This window comes from Carassius carassius, chromosome 37 (genome assembly GCF_963082965.1).
Source record: "Carassius carassius chromosome 37, fCarCar2.1, whole genome shotgun sequence".
NCBI classification, from domain to species: domain Eukaryota; kingdom Metazoa; phylum Chordata; class Actinopteri; order Cypriniformes; family Cyprinidae; genus Carassius; species Carassius carassius.
In genome coordinates, this window is record NC_081791.1 from 16,581,550 (window position 1) to 16,599,846 (window position 18,297).

An 18,297-nucleotide genomic window follows, 5' to 3' on the forward strand; every position below is an offset into this window, starting at 1 on the left:
TTATTCCTATCCCTTCAATCCTGAAATGAGCACACATGCATCACACCAGAAACATAGCACAAGGAACAAGCAGAAGCCGATGAAAAGCCTTGAGGCTGCTCGTCATGAAAGTGCAGAGAGTTTGTGGTTGTTTCTTAATGGAAGTTGCCAGCTGAGAGAGCACACTGAGAGAGATGTTAACCTTCCAAGATAGCATGCACATTAAAGATGCATTACGGAGTGCTTTGAAGTCAAATTAGGTCTTATTCGAGTCATGATAGAGGGTGTGTAGAATCGACCGGATGTGGCGCCCTCTTCTGTCTCCGCATTATTTGATGGGGGTTTCAGGTCATTATAGCCCGCATGAATGTCACTAGATGCCCAGTTGTCTTTGCTAAATGCATTTCTTAGTCTGTGTGTCAGGCTGAAGGAAGATTAATGGCCCTGGTGGACTGTGGGTGTTGTTTAGGGGTGCAGCACCACAGCTGGTGTGTGAACCTAGAGCCCTGTGCTGGAGGCCCGGCTGACCCTGTGTTCTCTGCTATGTACATCAGGGGCTGGATTCCAGGGGCCCCCTATAAACTCAACGAATAGGCTGTGTCCAAAGAGATAAACGGCCCCTGGTGTGGAATGGAGTATAACCTTGTAAAAATGTATATGTGTGTGTGCGCATGACGGGTATCCAGCAAGGGGTGGGTTAAGAAACCGAGCGTATAAATAATTGATAATATGTACTGGCTTCTTTGTGAAGATGAACATCCATTGTGGATATGCCAGTCAGTGTTGAAGGTGGGGGGCTTTAAAAAGAAGCATTAGCTGTCTGTGCTGTTGACCTCATTATGTGGTTTAGAGCATAAAATAAACATTCATAGGCGAGAAACCTTGTGAAATAATGCTATGGATTAAAAACACATTTCCCACTGATCTTTTGCCAGTATATTAATTTTCACTTCTACTGAATATTAATATTTGCTTTTATTTTTCACAGTGTGACAGATGAATAAAAGCATGGCATGGTGTCACAAGAAGATGAATATTTTTCTTTTTTTGTGTGGTTTTTTGCCTGTTGCTTCTAATTGCATTGATTTATTTATTTGGAACCATTGTTCATTCCAGTTCTGCATTTTCTCTTACTGTTGTTCTTTTATATATAGATAGAGAGGATTTACTGTTGATGTATATATATATATATATATTATACACACACACACACACACAGTATATATGCATATAAAATTTTAAAAGTCCTTTCCTTAAAATTGTCCTTAAAGTTTAAATGGTTTGTTTTCCTTAATATCTCACCAAATCCAAGACTAAATATGTCAGATTCCGTTTTACTCACATTTTTTCCTTTCCCATTTAAACCACAAAGTTTGCAATTACAATTTTGCACAATTGCTGGCAGCGCTCTCCTTTAAATCACTATGAACTCAAAAGGCTTGACATGTTTTTGGTCCAATTGCCCTTTTGTGTTTTCGCTGTCGTTCCAGCCCCCCCCCCCCCCCTCTTAAAACACTCCCAAGTATTCCCAAAAGCTTTTATTCTTGGTTTCCCCCTCCCTCCCTCACTGCCTCCCCCTTCTCACCCCTCCCAACCCTTTGTTAGAGACAGCCCCTCATCCACTCCCCTCTTACTGTCTTCATTCGAGGCAGAGAGAGGGAGTCATGAGCGTCCGTGTCGTAAGGATGCAGAAAACACACTCTTTGCATTGTTAAATGTAACGGAGAGGTGTACTAAGTGTCATCAGCCAGTGTTTTTTTTTATTTTTTCCTGCTTTTTTCCTCTAAGGCTCCACTCGTTTGTTCATGCCGCTCCCTGGCTCTTTGGCTGAGAAGCACTGGCTGAACGCAGACTTGCGCTGACTGAGTACCTGCTGCCTGGGGGATTTTCTGACATGAATAGCGGTGATCAGAGTATATGTTTTGTCTGGCAGTGAACACTTCCTCTGAAGCTCAGCTGGAGCGAGTTTAAGCCCAGGACACAAGGAGGTACACCAGAAGAGGAACGGATGCTTGAGAGAGCTAAACCGAGAGAGAAATTGCTTCTGACTCCAATGACAAGAAATGAGAACGGAAGAGCCACTTTTTCCAGAGTGACAAACAACTTGGCTGAGTCCACAACAGGAGCTTGTCTCGTCTCAGGAGTTATCCACTAAAAAGGACTGAGGACTAACAGCACTGTCCGAAGCAGTTGTTTGGTTTGCTTTGCGCGCATTGCTGTGGTAATCTCAGCTGTTCCGCGTTTCTTGTTTCTGTCTCTGCGCTGACAGGAGCATCTGGGGAAAGAGTGCTCACCAGACACCACCACTTTTGACTGTACGCTTTATTCAGGGTGCTGTCCGAAAAAGAGGGGAGGTCACCAAAGAGGACCAGTGTTGAATGATAGAGAAGGGGTTGAGGAAAAAGACCCTGCTGCTCACTGGGGCATATGGTTGAGCTTGCCAAAGACAGCTGCTGACTCTCTGTGGGCTAATTATTCATTCATTTAGGAGATTCAGCCTGGGGCAGGGGGAGAAGAGTTAAGACTTTTATGACCGAAGACGAGCCTAGTGTTGCAGTTCTCCGGACGATTTGGGAAGGGGTCAATCTCCAAAAGTTTGTGCGTTTGTGTGTGTGAGAGAGGCTAATGACTCCAATTCCAGCTTGTGGTCAACTGAGCGTTTCCATGGACAGACGGCTAGCATGATGCCTAGCCACACCCGCAGTGCTTCCTGACACATGCCACAATCAGAGAAGCTTGGCATCTTCATGCTGCTGTCGGGCACAGACAGGTGGCAGCACGTCCTGAAAGAAGAGAATTCATTGTGCCATAAAAAATTACAAGCACCCCTTAAGACAAATCAAGAGCCAATTCATTACTAATTCACCAAGCCGTGGAGTTCTGCGCTTGCAGATTTAAAGTACAAAGTGCAGCAGGGATTGTTTGCACTCTCTCGTCGTGTTGCCAATCTAGGCCAGGGGTCCAGTGGAGTTTTTTGTCAGATACTCTCGAGAGAACTCACATTCTAACCTTTAATGACAAACCACCCCTGTGCTTGGGAGAGAAATGGAGGGATTGCCGGAGGTTTGGGGACTGTAGGACCTGCACCCTTCCAGAGCAGCTGTAATTTGGGAACAAAATGTGTCGCTTGGAGACTGGCGAAAGTATTTGTCTACGTTTTTCAGGAAGGAACTGCGATAAGAATTGCCATTGGAGTTTAAGCTGAAGCCATTTTCAGAGTTCTTTTGTCTATCTTTCTTCTCTGAGTCTGTTCAGAACGCTTGCCGAATTGGCGTACTTTAGGGACGGCGCGGAGTGGAGTATGACCAGTTGTCAGTACCCCACGCCGCCCCCGGAGCGGGACCGCATGTACCAGCACAAAGTGTCGCTGGTCGTGCGGTACTTCATGATTCCTTGCAACATCTGTCTCATACTGCTGGCCACTTCCACGCTCGGCTTCGCTGTACTCCTCTTCCTCAATAACTGTAGGTCACAGTTAGTGAAACATGACTTGCAGCGTATGTATATATATATATGTGTTTGTGTGTTCGTGTTTGTGCATGACCCTGTAAAGTTTTTGTGGCTTGATAAGTTACAGATTAGTGGTCCTTTCCCTTGTGTGCTCTGTAGAGATTTCTTACAGTGATGCTCAGGGAGGCAGAGGAGAGACACTTTGACGGATGGATGGTTCAATAAGGATCGATGGCAATCAAAAACTAATCCCTAATGCGTTGGCTTCGATCCCCTGCCTGACAGTGAAATGATTAAGGATGACACAGATAAACTGTCCTCATCCTACAAAGTGCTTGAATGCTTGTGTCTAAAAACACTGCTTGGTGGCGCTCTGTCATCCCTGAAGCAGTGGTATTTAGACTGCACAGTGGGATAAAGGGGGCAGATTAAATGCCTTTGGATGTGAAAGCTTGGCATTAGCTTCAGTGCTTACTGTATCTGCTTGAGTGAATCTGCAAACGCTTTGGTGTCTTAGGGTGCCCCGCCAGCCAGTGTGTGTTGCCAGATCGTTTTGGCACTGTGCTACAAAGAAAAGATTGGAGACGAAACGTGTGCTCCAGAGCATGTCACAATGTGCTTTGATGAAATGGAGCAGCAGGTAATGCTGCTCTTTTCCCGTTTTAGATGTATTACTATCGCTGTCCTGTTTTATCTGCCTTTTTGCACCATTGGATCCCGGGTTTTCTTATTCTGTGAATTATCAGTTACATAGAAACACGTTATCTAAGACTATAGTATGATTGCGGAGCTTTTGTAAGATTTTGTTAGTACGCTCTGCTAGTGAAATAAGTTTAATCGTTGAGAAAATGGTCTTGCTATGCATCAGTGCTGATATCTCATTAAATTCTTAATGATATTGAAATTTAGATGACTTTTTAACAGGAAGCTTGTACAGCGGTTATCACACACACACAGACACTCACACACACACACACACACACACACATACACACACTTGAGTTCAGTGGCTGTTCTCCAGCATTAAGCTTGTAAGATGCCATGTGAAATTACAATGCAGACTGGTGTATTGTTAATGGAAATATTTGACAAATTGGGTCACGAAGTACCAAACAAAATTTAAATGAGCCCTTTGGTAGGGCCTCAGGCCATCTGAGTTGATATTAAATCACTGTTAAATAGTTGCAAAGAAGAATATATGGGACTTTGTTCTGTATAAAGACAATAATTGACACCTTTTTAGATAGTAATATCTTTAGTATTTTTGAATGAAAGGAGAAAATAAAAAAACAGAGCATTCAGCCCCTTCCACCCTCTGTAAACCATTAACTACCTCATTTCTCATATTCTTACCTGTGCACTCACTTAAAGAGATCCACGGTGCCTCTACATTAGATCTATATTAAAAGAACGAAAAGGGCCCTTCATGAAATTCTAAAAATGTGCCCTCTCCATCCCTCAATAAAGGAGTCTGAGTGTGAGGTTCATTTATAAGCCGACCATGTCGCAAAATCGATTTAATCCAGACAGATTCCATTAGATTTAAACATAAACTCAGTTAGAGCACTCCATCCCTGCTCCTCAAAGAAGAGTAAAAAACAGGACGGAGTGAAAGAAGTACTATTAACATGGAGAGGTGCATTGTAGCGTTTGAAAGCTTGTTGGAGTAGGATACAGACCAAAGGTTAGTCATTTCCATTTTCATTTAGCAAGCACAGAGAAGAGAGGCCACACAGGACTAGAGCTGCTCAGCTCCACAACCAAATCCATCAGCCTTTACATACACATCAGTAAAATAGATAATAAAACAGAAAGGAAAAGAGAACAGACACTGAATGAAAACATATGGCTAGCATACTGCCTGACAGTTCAAGTGGAGGTCTGTTTGGGGCCACATATTGCAGTGTATCTGCCTTACTGTGCCTTTTACATGGGGATTTAAAAATAATTTATTAATTGCACGTTTGAAATGAAAGTATTGATTTTAAATTTATATTAAATAGTAATATGTGAGACATGAATTCATTTGATTTTATAATATTCTGATTTATGTTTAGTTATTTTGCAATCATTAACTCACTTGCTTCTTTCTCAAGTATGCTTAATTACTTCAGTACTTCTGCAGTTATGTTCTTGGTTCATTTTCAGTTTGAATTTTGGTTGAATAGAAAAAATAGCGTGCAATACATTTCTCCTTCCTGTTTTTAGCTATATTTAAAGGGGCCATATGATGCAATTAAAAATTTTCCTTTCTCTTTGGAGTGTTACAAGCTCTTGGTGCATGAAAAAGATCTGTAACGTTGTACAGTAAATACTAAAGTCTCAAATCCAAAGAGATATTCTTTATCAAAGTTAAGACTCTGACACGCCCCCCTAAAACGAATGATTCAAACATGCCCCCACATGTCTATGTCACTATGTGGAAATATTTGCGTAATGCTGCCCAAATGTTCACACAAAGAAAGAAGGCGTGGTTTCAGTAACCACAGTTAGTGTTGAAGCAGTCATGTCAGGGAGATGCTGTGTGTATCTAGACGAAAGCAAAAGCCTTATTTGGCCTTCTGAAAGTAGATGCATTTAGGAATCTTTAAGATTTCTTACAAGTTACAACAGAACAGCAACACATTTTTATGGATGACCGTTTCGTGAACCTAGGAAAGGAGGTAATTCTGACTTTGCTACGACAATCTGGAGCTTCTCAATCAGCTACTGTATTGTATTTTGTTATTAGTTGAAGTATTTGTTATTTACTGTTCAAATGCAGAGTTTTGTGCATCGTGTGTCTGTATGTGCATGCGAGATGAAGCTCGCGATTATGGAAAGGGGAATTACATTTCCGATGAGTGCTTGCGGTGTTCAGCCTATCACAATGCACTGGGTCAGTTGGTCAATAAGAGCAGACTGTGCTTATCAGAAGGAGGGACTTTGTAGAAAACAACACGTTTGAGAGAGACGGGGCATAGAGTACCTACAATAATGTACATTATTTGAAAATTACTGTTTTTTGAACATTAAAGCATGTCAACATATTCTGTTATACCAAATACATAAAAAATATGATCTTTAAAAAAGCATCATATGACCCCTTTAACCTTTACATTTTTGCAAATTTTAATTTAACGGAAATCATAGAGTTTTCATTGATCTATTGCAATTTCACCTACTAGATATGCTCCGATTTTACTTGTATTTAATTACTTAATTTCCATTATTTTGAAAATATTGCCAATTCTTGGCATGAAAATGTCGGTGTAGTATCATGAATTAAAATATTGCTTTGTCAATATTTAACATTTACATTTTAAATACTAATTGGCCAAATGTTTGTATAACAACCATTCAACTGTAAAATCATCAACTGTCCCTCGCAACAATTTCCTGCATAGCTGTTCTAGCACATACAACAGCTTTGAATAATTTAACATAAAGAATTGCAATGTTATTGCAGTGTGAACCAAGTATCAATATAATATTCTATCACCAGGTCCCTGCCAATTCCCTTAAAGGAAATCTTCACCCAAAAGAAAGATATTTTCAAAGTCAGTGGAGTCCAAACAGCATTTGTCTCCTTTGATTTTCATTGTATGAACTGAGACACTACTGAGTCATAAATATATAATTTTGTGATCCACAGAAGAAAGCACAGGTTTACAACAGCATAATAATGAGTAGAGATGACTCTTTAAGTAAGCAAATGTGCTTGAGGTGAACGTAGTGTTGAATTTCTCAGCCACGTATCATTTACATGTGAAACAAACGTTCCCGTGAGACCTGCACAGACAGTTGTTTTGTCTTCTACTGCCACTGGACATATAAGAAAGAAAAGCTGTGCTTGGGGGCGTCACAGGGTTATGCATTACAGTGTGTGAGCAGTATATATTTTATCTATTATACACGTCTGTGTGTGTGTTATACACCCTCAGCTCTGGAAGCAATGTTTCCCGGAGGATGAAACGCTGTAACTGTCATGATTGACTCTCGGACCAGTTCAACAAACACTTCATTATTCAAGGAGAGAAGCACAGCAAGCCGTTTCCCCTCTCTCTCTCGCTTCCTGGTTCCCTCACACCTCTGTTTTTCGCTCTCTCTCTCTCTCTCCCTCTCTCCAGCGCCGGCTCTCCAATCTTCCTTGCGCTCAATTGTTGACAAGCAATTTGAAGTGAGCCTAAAATTAAACTCCATCCTGGCAGTTGGGGGTGCTGGTGAAGAGAGGAGCAGAGATTCCAGCTCCGTCCCTGTGTGTGGGAGAGAGAGAGTGTGTGTGTGTGTGTGTAAGTGCAACCGGCTGGCTGGGCAATTGATGTGATAGTTTTGTGGTGTTGGTTATTCCCGCCTGCAGAAGCAGGGTGTTGTAGCTGCACTTTAGCTAGATGGCTTCATGCGCTGTGTTGTTGAAACGCCGGTTCTGTCAAGAGTAATAAGGTACGCGAGTTCAGCGTCTTCAAAATCACTTCGGTTTGGAGGAATGTTAGACTGAGTGGGGTCGCTTCCAACTTCTGTGGCAGTTCTTGCTTTCAGTCGTTGCTGGTTTTAATGAGTTTCAGCCCAATACTTTTGGCTGGTTTTGTAGTCTGAATATTTTAACATTTATTAGTGTAACAGCTTAAACTGACAGTTCACCCGAAAACTTTAATTCTGTCATCATTTGCTCACCCTTGAGTCATTCCAAACCTGACTTTCTCCTACTGTGGAACACAAAAGAAAATATTTTGAAAAATGTCTCAATGTTTGTTTTATGCTTACTATGAAAGTCAGTGGGATTCAGTGTTGTTGAATCACACTGACTTTCATTGCGTCTAAAATCCGTTAAAACATTCTTCAAAGTATCTTCTTTTATAACAGTCTTTTGTGGGTGTTTGTCACTTTTGTATGCTGTGTGTACGCTGTGTGTACGGAAGTCCTAAAGAGACATGCATTGTTGTTTTCCTCTGTTGTTTTCTTGCGATTTCCTTGTGACCTCAACGTAAGTTGTTTTGGCAATGTTGATTTTCTGAAGCATTAACATGCAGATGTTCCATTCCCTTGAATTGGCTTAAAATGAAAATTAAAAACACATGTTCAGATTCTCTACATTGTTTAAAACTATAAAGTTGTAGCTTACTTCACAAATGTCTTATAGTTAGACAGTAGAGTGCTCTATCACTGACAGACATAAAAACGTTTCAGCTTCAATGAGTTGCTGAAATAAACTAAATTATTCTTATCCATGTTGCAGCAGTATGAACATAAAAATGGCCACGAAAAAAAACATCAGAAAACATTTGTTACTTAAGAAAAAATCAGTAGGAAATAGCTGAGATTTTAATGAAATGATTTTTAAAATGATGAAAGAATTAAGTCATTGTTGTCAAGATCACAAGAGAATCAAGTCAATATCTCCAAAAACAAATGTTTCATTTGTTTGTTGTTTTTTGTTGTGTTTTGGTGATTCATCTGTCCAACAAGACATTTCAACGTCTGACCAAGAACATTTGGTTTAGTCTTGTATGAAAACCAATTTTTGTGGCTTTTTTGATGTAGGCTACAGCCTGTGAATGCAATTTTATATTACTAGTTCAAAAGTTTGGGGTTAGTTAAAAAATGAAGAAGAAGAAGAAGAAGTTTTATTTATATGTTTATTATTATTTTTTTTAAGTCGCTTATGTTTAAAAAGACTGAATTTATTTGATCAAATATACAGTAACATCATTATTGTGAAATATTTTCAGAATTTCAGCAGGCATTACTCCAGTCTTCAGTGTCATTTGATCCTTCAGAAATCTTTCCAATATGCTGATATAATCTGCTGAAACATTTCTTATTATTATTAATGCTGAAAACAAAATATAGGCCTATATATGTGTGTGTGTGTGTGTGTGTGTGTGTGTGTGTGTGCTTGTGTGTGTGAGACCCTGAACCATAAAACTAGGTCATTTTTTTTTTATTGTGATTTATTCATTATCTGAAATCTGAATAAACAAGCGTTCCATTAATGTATGATTTGTTAGGATAAGACAATATTTGGTCAAGAAACAACTATTTTAAAATCTGGAATCTGAGGGTGCAAAAAAATATAAATATTGAGAAAATCGCCTTCAAAGTTGTCCAAATCAAGTTCTTAGCAATGCATATTACTAATCAAAAATTCAGTTTTGATATATGTACGGTAGAAAAATGACAAAATATCTTCATGGAACATGATCTTTACAGTACTTAATACTCTAGGTTTTTGGCATTAAAAAAAAATCGATAATTTTGACTCATACAATGTAATGTTTTGCTACAAATATACCCCTGCTTCTTACGACTGGTTTTGTGGTCCAGGGACACAAATAAAACATTGTAAATATCTTAGTGTCACTTTTGATCACCTGAACACTTTTTGATATAATGTGCCTTTACTAAATAATAAGTTTTAATTTCTTTAAAAAAAAATTATAAATATTTTACTGACCCCAAACTTTTATTGAAAAATTTTGTTTTTAACATATATTTCAGTGCTGTAAGTGCATTACTGCAAACAAATTTGACAGCATGTCATGCCACAGATGCTGTTGATAGAGCTCAAGTTGTATTTAACCTGCAATATTCCTTTAATCTCATATTCCATCTGATCTCTCTTAATCTATTCTTTTTGAGATTTAACCTCTGTGAAAGAGTCATGTAGTCCGCTGTCCACCCACTCATTCGAAATGACTGCAGACCGCCTGGGACTGTCCAGATGTCTTCCTTTTAACTAATGTGCCTCTCTCTCTCTCTCTTCTTCCTCCACAGACAAACCTGTTCACTTCACACCGGCTCCTCCTCCTGATGGTAAGTCCCATAAGAATTCCCCAGACCGGAGTGTTTTCAACCTGCCCAGATAATGATCTCAGCTCAGACCCATTTGCTGTTTGAAGTGGGCGTCCTCGCCTTGTCGCTTCCCACCGCCGGCTTGTGTGTAGCCTGTTAACATGGTCAGCGAGAAGCAGGGAGAGGGACATCTGCTTTGATGTAGAAATCTCCTGACATCTTGATTTATCTAGACTAGTGGGATGTGGGGTGGCTGACTTCTCGGGCATGCGGCTGAAGTTTTCCCACATCCCCCTGGGACGCAGCTTCGTTTATTACTCAAGCTGATTAGCCGATTGCGTTTGCCAAGTTTATGAATATAAATCTCAATATTAAATGAGGTATTGTTTCTCTAGTTGTCACCATGCACTGAGATGCATTAATTATACAACAACAATTTATTGGCAAATGGCATATCTCTGCACAGATTAATTGGGAGAAACAGCCAGTTAATGAATATTTATATGCAACAACATGAAATGGGCTTTTGAGGTTACTCCTGAGCTGCTGGCAGTGGAGATGCTTCTCTTTATGAGCTGGAGGGAGCTTCATTATGGACACGGTCATAAATACTCCAACAAAATAGCTGCATGTGTGGGTGTATTTGGTATTAATGCACCAAAATTACATGTGGTTTAATTAACTCAAGTGCACACGTGCATACATTTTGATAGTTTTCCGCATGGTTGTTAGCAACGAACCAGACCTGAATGACCAAAGGAGCAGCAAACAAACCGTAATTACGCTCTGAGAACAATGATGTTTTCATTTTTACACTTTTTAATGATTGGATCATGACTTTTGTATATTGGTGAAAATGTTAAACACCAGTTTTTTTCCAGTAATTTTGTTGAGATTACAACTGCATTTGAAGAAACGTCTCTGTTGGGTCTAGGCTCGATTTGCACAATAATTGCCCAATCACCTGCTTCGTAGGATGGTCTGTCTGAGGGCTTGAGAAAAGGCTTGTGTTGAAAATCTGGGCTTTGAGATGAATTTTATTCCCCTGCAGCTACAAGACAATAGTTATTATCTCCTTGAAACACTGTCCATGCGGCACTGCTTGGTAATTATATCTGATTGATGTTTTTATTAACCTTACTCCTTACCAAGAGATCGGAAACTCATGAAATTTTACTTAAAATGTACAGTATACATCTGACTCATAGAGAAATAGAGACTTCTAACTGCTTTTTAATAGAAGTTTAATGACATTAAAGATTGCTTTGAAAACCTGCAGTTCTGAGAGAAATTGCGAGGCGCAGAGGCGCAAAGTCTCAAAACTTTATTTCCCCTTTGATGCTTTCCGAACTGTGGGCTATTGATCACACTGCACATTTTCAATACATGGATGTTTTTCATCATCCCCGCCTGTTTGTTTCCGCTCTAGCCGAGCGTTTAAAAGCCGCAGCCAGCTCTTAATTACATTTCCAATTGTTCTGCGAGTTCTCAGATGGACAGTACTTCATGTGACAGACCTACAGAAGCCTGCAAAAAAGCTTTCCTCTCGGCAATCTCATCCCCTGCCCCGCGGTTGCTGTCTTCAGGCCATTAAGCGTCAAAGGAGATCAGTTGTCCAATTACACTTCCATCCCCGGTCCTTCATTGCCATATTAATTCGTTACAAGACTGAGATGTACTTATATAAAAGCCTGTGCATTAGGAAAATGAGCATGAGATGGAAAACATGTCCCCCGTTCCAAGGACGTAATGACATTCCCAGACCAAATTATTCACAGATATTTAATTAAACGGAATCACATCACAGACATCTAAGTATCCTGCTATTACAAGCACAATATAAGTATTTCCCTTTCAAATGACAGAAACCAATCTGTATTGAAGTTTCCCCCACTTTTGAAGTGTATTTGTATGTGCATCTGCCCATTCCAACTTAATAAAAGATGTTTAATCACTAGCTGAAACCTGACAAAGCAACAAAGCGACCTTTAATTAGCGTCGTTTTGTAGGCCGTTTGTTAAGCGGATGTCCTTCAGGGTTTAAGTCACCCATGTCTGCAAACCAAACACTGCCAGATTCTCAAACTTGTGTAAGATTTGGCAGAGCTGTGTCCCGTTAATTATCTCTGCATCGGTTTAGAAAGTTGGCTTGAGGAAAACATCTTGCTTTCGGTAAAACAAATGTTCGTTTGTTTGTATTCGGCCCACTTACGACGATGTGCGCGCCAAGTGATAAACTTGAGGGGATTCTATACTTGGAATGACCTTGGTTTGGCCGCATGTTAATGTTATTTTTAGAATTAGTCAAAGAAACAATGATTGGATTGTGTCGGGTAGTTTATTACCATCAGGTCAGATGTTTTTGACCGGTTTGAGCATTACATATGAGAAGATGTAGCCTGTCGCAGTAGGTCACCTAGCATTCCTGCTTTAATTTGGATCATGTTGGAAATTAGATGGTAAGACACGGACAAACCACTCCTACACATCTCAACGTGTGGTAATGAATACACTCCATCTGAATGCAGCCTTCCGTTCGGCGTTTGTCACAGCAAGTTTTCCCCCTCTGGGCCGAGCTGTACCTGAAAAAAAAAAAACATAATGGCAGATTGAATCGAGTAGGTGGTGGGATGTAAGACTGAGATGTTTATGTGGGCCCAAGCTGTGGACTAACTTTCAGAGACCCAGCCAAACTTTCTTTAGCTTTGAAAAGCTCTAACAACATCTTAGGAAAGGGAAAACGATAATAAATAAAAGGCAGGGCTTGTGTAATTTATTCAGCCATCGCTGTGTTCTCGACAGAAGGAAGCAGAATTAATTATTACCAGTCTCTTATCTTAATTAAATCTTTTCATGTCATGGATTTCACACAAAAGAGCACTGAAAAATCATGTTCATCTCCTCTTTTTTTTTGGTTTGCAGAGAACGGCGCGTATCAAGATATCAAATATGTGGCATAAATTCATCTGGGGATTAACTGTTATACCTAACTCGAGCGTTCACGGAAGTTTTCGAGTTTGACATTACGCCTGGAAGTTTTGTTGCCCTCTGTGCTGTCTGAACATAAATAAAGCTGCAAGAAATTCTCGAGAACGGCTGTCTTTGTAGTTCTGTAGAATCAGCAGTTGCTTGCATAAGCAACAAACAGTAGAGCTTGTCATGGAGTGGAAATCAGGAAGGTGTGGGCAAAGCTTGTTTTGATATTAATCTGTCTAACATATTCTTGACACAACTCAGCAGCGTACAGCACAGAAATGGAAGCTATTGATCTCTGGAGGATAGAGATGGCAAGTTTATGCATTGAGGGTAAGAAGTAGATGTAAAATGTGGCCGGTTTTTCCAGAGAATTGTGAGGAAAGCAATTCATATTGACATTCGCATCAGTGAAGTTTTGTCACGGCTCTGATTTTACCTGGGCTTCAGATTGAAAATATACACTCACAGTCTTTTGTGTTCAAGTCAAATTGGCATTTGGGTCAATGACAAGTAAAAGTGTCCACGATAAAGAAAAGAAAAACACTTTGAAATTTCCTAGAGATGTGCTCTTTGTATTCGTGTTGGTTTCATGTGATTTTAAAGAACATTTATACCATTTTCAAGACAATTTTCATTGTATTGATACTAATACTGTCATATGGTGGAACCTTCAAGTAAATATAGTTACATTTTCCAGCTTACGTGAGTGTATGTTTTGCAGCTTGAGGTAATAAAAATGGTTAAACATCTCATATTTTAAAAGAACTTGACACTCAGTCAAGAGAGTCTGTAGGGCTTCTTTCTGATTTAGTTTTTTCTGCTTGTTTGTTGGACAAAAATACTTTAGAAAAGCCATTCCTAAATCATAAATTGTTTTATATATAGGCCTATCATTTATTATATACATTATTTTTAAGTATTATGCATTATGTTATTTATTTATTTATTTATAGGAATTTAGTTCTCAGGATAGTTGGATCCACCTGAATTGTTTTTTTTTTTTTTTATGAATTTTATATTATTTACATATAGAAATTCCATTCTCAGAACATTTGTATCACCCTGACATTTTTAACTCCCTTGAATATTAACATGAACCAAATCAGCAGAATGCAGAGCACTAAAGCACTTTTTGTGTGAGGAAGACATCTACTGACGTAGTTTAGGATTTAATTATAATAATTACAATGCATAGCAATAATGCATCTGGGATGATGATGAACATTGAGTACTATTTCTGAAGCATTCACAGATGTATTAATGAGGCAGGAATACCTTGAGATGTTGTGTTGTATGATTAATGTGATCATTTAGCAAATAGATCCAGGATTCAGATGTTGTTGACAGGCTTGCAAGGAAATGCAAAACGACTTGATGGGACCATAATGCGGGGGCAATCCCTATCGGTTTTTTAATTGTTAATCGCACCCGTTAAAATTAGAATGCTCTCTAGTCTCATTATGAAACCAATTATGTCGCATACACTTCAGTTTTTATTACATAGACTTTGACATGTCTTTCTATTAGTATAATTGTTCAAGACTTGAGTTATGTAACAGATCCTGCAAACCATTTACATTTACATTACATTTAGTCATTTTGCAGACGCTTTTGTCAAAAGCGACTTACAGTTGGGGAATACATAAAGCGGAAGGGGAATGCAAAATTCCTCTTAAAGAGGCAAACAGAAGTAATACCAAGTTTCAGGCATTTGCTCAAATAAGTACAAGCTAGAAAGGGAAAGAATAAATAAAGAGAAAGACAACAGGGTTTTTTTTACATTTATTTAGGATGTCAAGTTTTCATTTATCATTGTTTTATGGATGTTATACTATTATAGTATATGAGCAAACAGTAATGCATAATTTTCAGCTTAATATTTGATGTATATATTTATTTGCACAAATTATCACAGTATAACAGTGTTTTGCTTTGTTTTTTATTGCATACAGCAATAGTATACTTCTAAATACCATCATACTTGTATATAGTAATTATTCAGTGCCATAGTACATATCTAGATACCATCTGTTACCTTCAATATATGACATAGCCACATTTATTTGTTTATTGGCCTTTAGTTGGGCTTTTTAATGGCAGCAAAAAGTATTTCTCTGCATTAATGTTCATTTATAAATATAATATTATCCTACCATTTTTACATTTTATTTTATTTTATTTTATTTTATTTTACCACACAGCATCCCAATGAACATGCACTATTAATATCTAATTTAATATAAAGAAATATCTGTGAAAGCAATTAAAAAAGGCTGCAATACACAGACATGTCTGAATAGCCATGCAAAAATAGCTTTTTATCCCTCAGAGTGAGTAGTTAACATCGACAAATACGGGCCCATTGTTGCTATGCTAACCATCTTATTTCTGACCCTCAATAGTTCATATTTGTATGGGTTATGTGTTGTGTCCTGTAATAGTGCCTCACTTTTCTTCATGAAGAGACTATGTGTCTTTCTAGTCAGATTTTGCACAGTATTATTTTTTGAATGTCATCATAAAAGCATATCCTCACAGCAGGAGGGCCACTGTCCTCTAAATTGTGTGTTCTCCGGCTTCTCTGTCCAGTCTAGTGTAACTGTAATGCGAAACTGTTTTGTAATTCTATTCAAATGTTCCAGTGGCAGCAGGAGCAGCACAGTTTGTGTTTGTGCCTGGACTGCTGCTGACATGATGGAGTAGGTCTGCATGAAGAGTGCAGGAAACCATAAATCTCTGTTTAAGCCCCCAAAACATGATATTTCCCCTTTTCTCTCTCGTGCGCCTTCTAACAAAAATAGACAAGGTCTTTGCACCCATGGAAGCAGAACAGTCCCTTTTCCCTGTTATGCAAGACCTGATATCACTCTGGACAGTTGTTTGGGCCCAGTTGTGTATATTTGTGCTTGTCCATTGCCGCTGGTCACATACTGTATACTCAAAAGGAGTCCAACTCATTCTCATCTAATTTGTATTGTTTCCCAGACTTCCCCTTAATGGCTTGTTTGACATGTGTGCTCCGCGCCACTGCACACAATTATGACAAGGTGCTTAGACAGCCCGGCGAGGCTGGAGGCCAACATTTCTATTGACACTCACTCTTTTACGGCAGTGGCCTGCTGAAAACCAAGAGCCAGCCATCGCCATGAGGGATAGTGATAGATGTGGCTATCTGTGCAGGTGTGAGTGTGTGTTCATGTGCATGTAAAGTTGTGAACTAGCGTCGCTTTCCATCAAGAAGCGCATTGAGTATATTCCATGCAGACACTGCTTTTGTATTACTGTATATAGTGCTGGAAAGATTTCAGTATCAATGTCAGAAGATGAAAGCGAGAAAATGAGAGATGTCGACTCTCGTTTTGATTCTCAGTTGGGTCCATTGGCTGAAACAGGGGCGTAGGCATCTTTTCAGAAGTGAGGGGGACACTTATATCCATTTTGCTGCCATTCCAATATAATATAAAACATTACAATATAACATTTCTGTAATCTATAGTCTACCAGTCAACAGTTTTATAACCGTAAGATTTTTAATGTTTTTAAAGAAGTCGGTAGCACTTTATTTTACAGTCCTGTTCCTCATGTACATACAATGTACTTATTATAGTAATTTCAATAACTATGTAATAACTAGGTACTAACCCTGAACCTACCCCCAAACCGAACTCTACCCCATGTAGTTACCTTGTATTACCAGAACTTTCTTAGATAAATACACTGTAAGTACACTATAAGTACATGTAAGTACACGTACTGTAAAATAAAGTGCAACCAAGAAGTCTCTTCTGCTCACCAAGCCTGAATTTATTTGATCCAGAATACAGCAAAAACAGTAATATTGTGAAATATTTTTACTATTTAAAAAATGTTTTCTATTTGAATATATTTTAAAATGTAATTTATTCCTGTGATCCAAGCTGTATTTTCAGCATCATTACTCCAGTATTCATTGTCTCATCCTTCAGAAATCATTCTAATATGCTGATTTGCGGATTATCAATATTTAAAACATATGAGTGTATTTTTTCAGTATTCTTTGATGAATAGAAGGATCCAAATATCAGCATTTATTTGAAATAAAAAGCTTTTGGAGCATTATATGGAAATTAATACTTTTATTTAGCAAGTATTCTTTAAATTGATCAAAAGTAATGATAAAGTCGTTATTTTACAAAAGATTTCTATTTCATATAAAAGCTGTTCTTCTGAACTTTCTATTCATCAAAGAAACCTGAAAAAAATCTACTCCACTGTTTTCAACATTATCATAATAAGTGTTTTTTTTTTTTTTGTTTTTTTTTTTGAGCAGCAAATCAGAATATCAGAATCATTTCTGAAGAATCGTGTGAACGGAGTAATGATGCTAAAAATTCAGCTTTAAAATCTCAATAAATTACATTTTGAAATATATTCAAATAGAAATCAGTTATTTTAAATAGGCTAGTAAAAATATTGAAAATTTTAATTGTTTTGCTGTACTTTGGATCAATTAAATGCAGGCTTGGTGAACAGAAGAGACTTCTTTAAAAAACATTAACAAGCTTACTGTTCAAAAACGTTTGATTGGTAGTGTATAGGTAACTTAAACATTTCTGTAATTTCAAGCTTTGAATTGGCTTAGAAATCTATAACTTCTGGACAATAACAAATAATAACTTTTTTTATCACATAATAAGGCAGAATAGTTTCTATACTGTAACAGCACTGCATTGTTCATATACTTTATTTATCACCTGCTGGAGATGACTTGAAAACCCATATTGTCGTAATCGTATGTTTAATGTGTTCGTGTTTCCAAAAGTGTCTGTTTTTCTGTGAAAATAACTGTTTTCATACAGCGATAGCTGGACAACGTTGTCATATTAGGAGTTTCCTGGTATGAATTTCTGCGCGAGAGCGCCCTCCAGCTTTGAGTATGAATGAAACACACACTGCATGAGAGTTTAGTGCTCCGTGATGTTCATCTCGCCTTCTGGGTCCAAATAAAATACCAGGTTATGTGCAGACTATCCTGTCTCTTTGAGTTTAAATCTATATTTATTCACACCAGCTCTTGAAAACCTCTATACGAACACACTTGACCGAAAAAGTGCGGGGGACGAATTTCCATTATATTAAAAGT

The 18,297-nt window shown here is 38.4% G+C and overlaps 1 protein-coding gene across 12 annotated transcripts in view; it reads left to right on the forward strand.

The window, feature by feature from the left end:
- Positions 1-18,297, forward strand: part of agrn (agrin) — a 282,960-nt gene that overhangs the window by 108,196 nt on the left and 156,467 nt on the right. For 9 of the 12 annotated variants that reach the window (XM_059527826.1, XM_059527817.1, XM_059527821.1 and 6 more), the window contains one exon: positions 10,183-10,221. In XM_059527826.1, the coding sequence (XP_059383809.1) occupies positions 10,183-10,221 (39 nt within the window). Of the gene's footprint in view, positions 1-1,622; positions 3,477-10,182; positions 10,222-18,297 lie in introns of those variants that run through there. The other 3 variants (XM_059527824.1, XM_059527828.1, XM_059527823.1) reach the window with 2 other exon arrangements.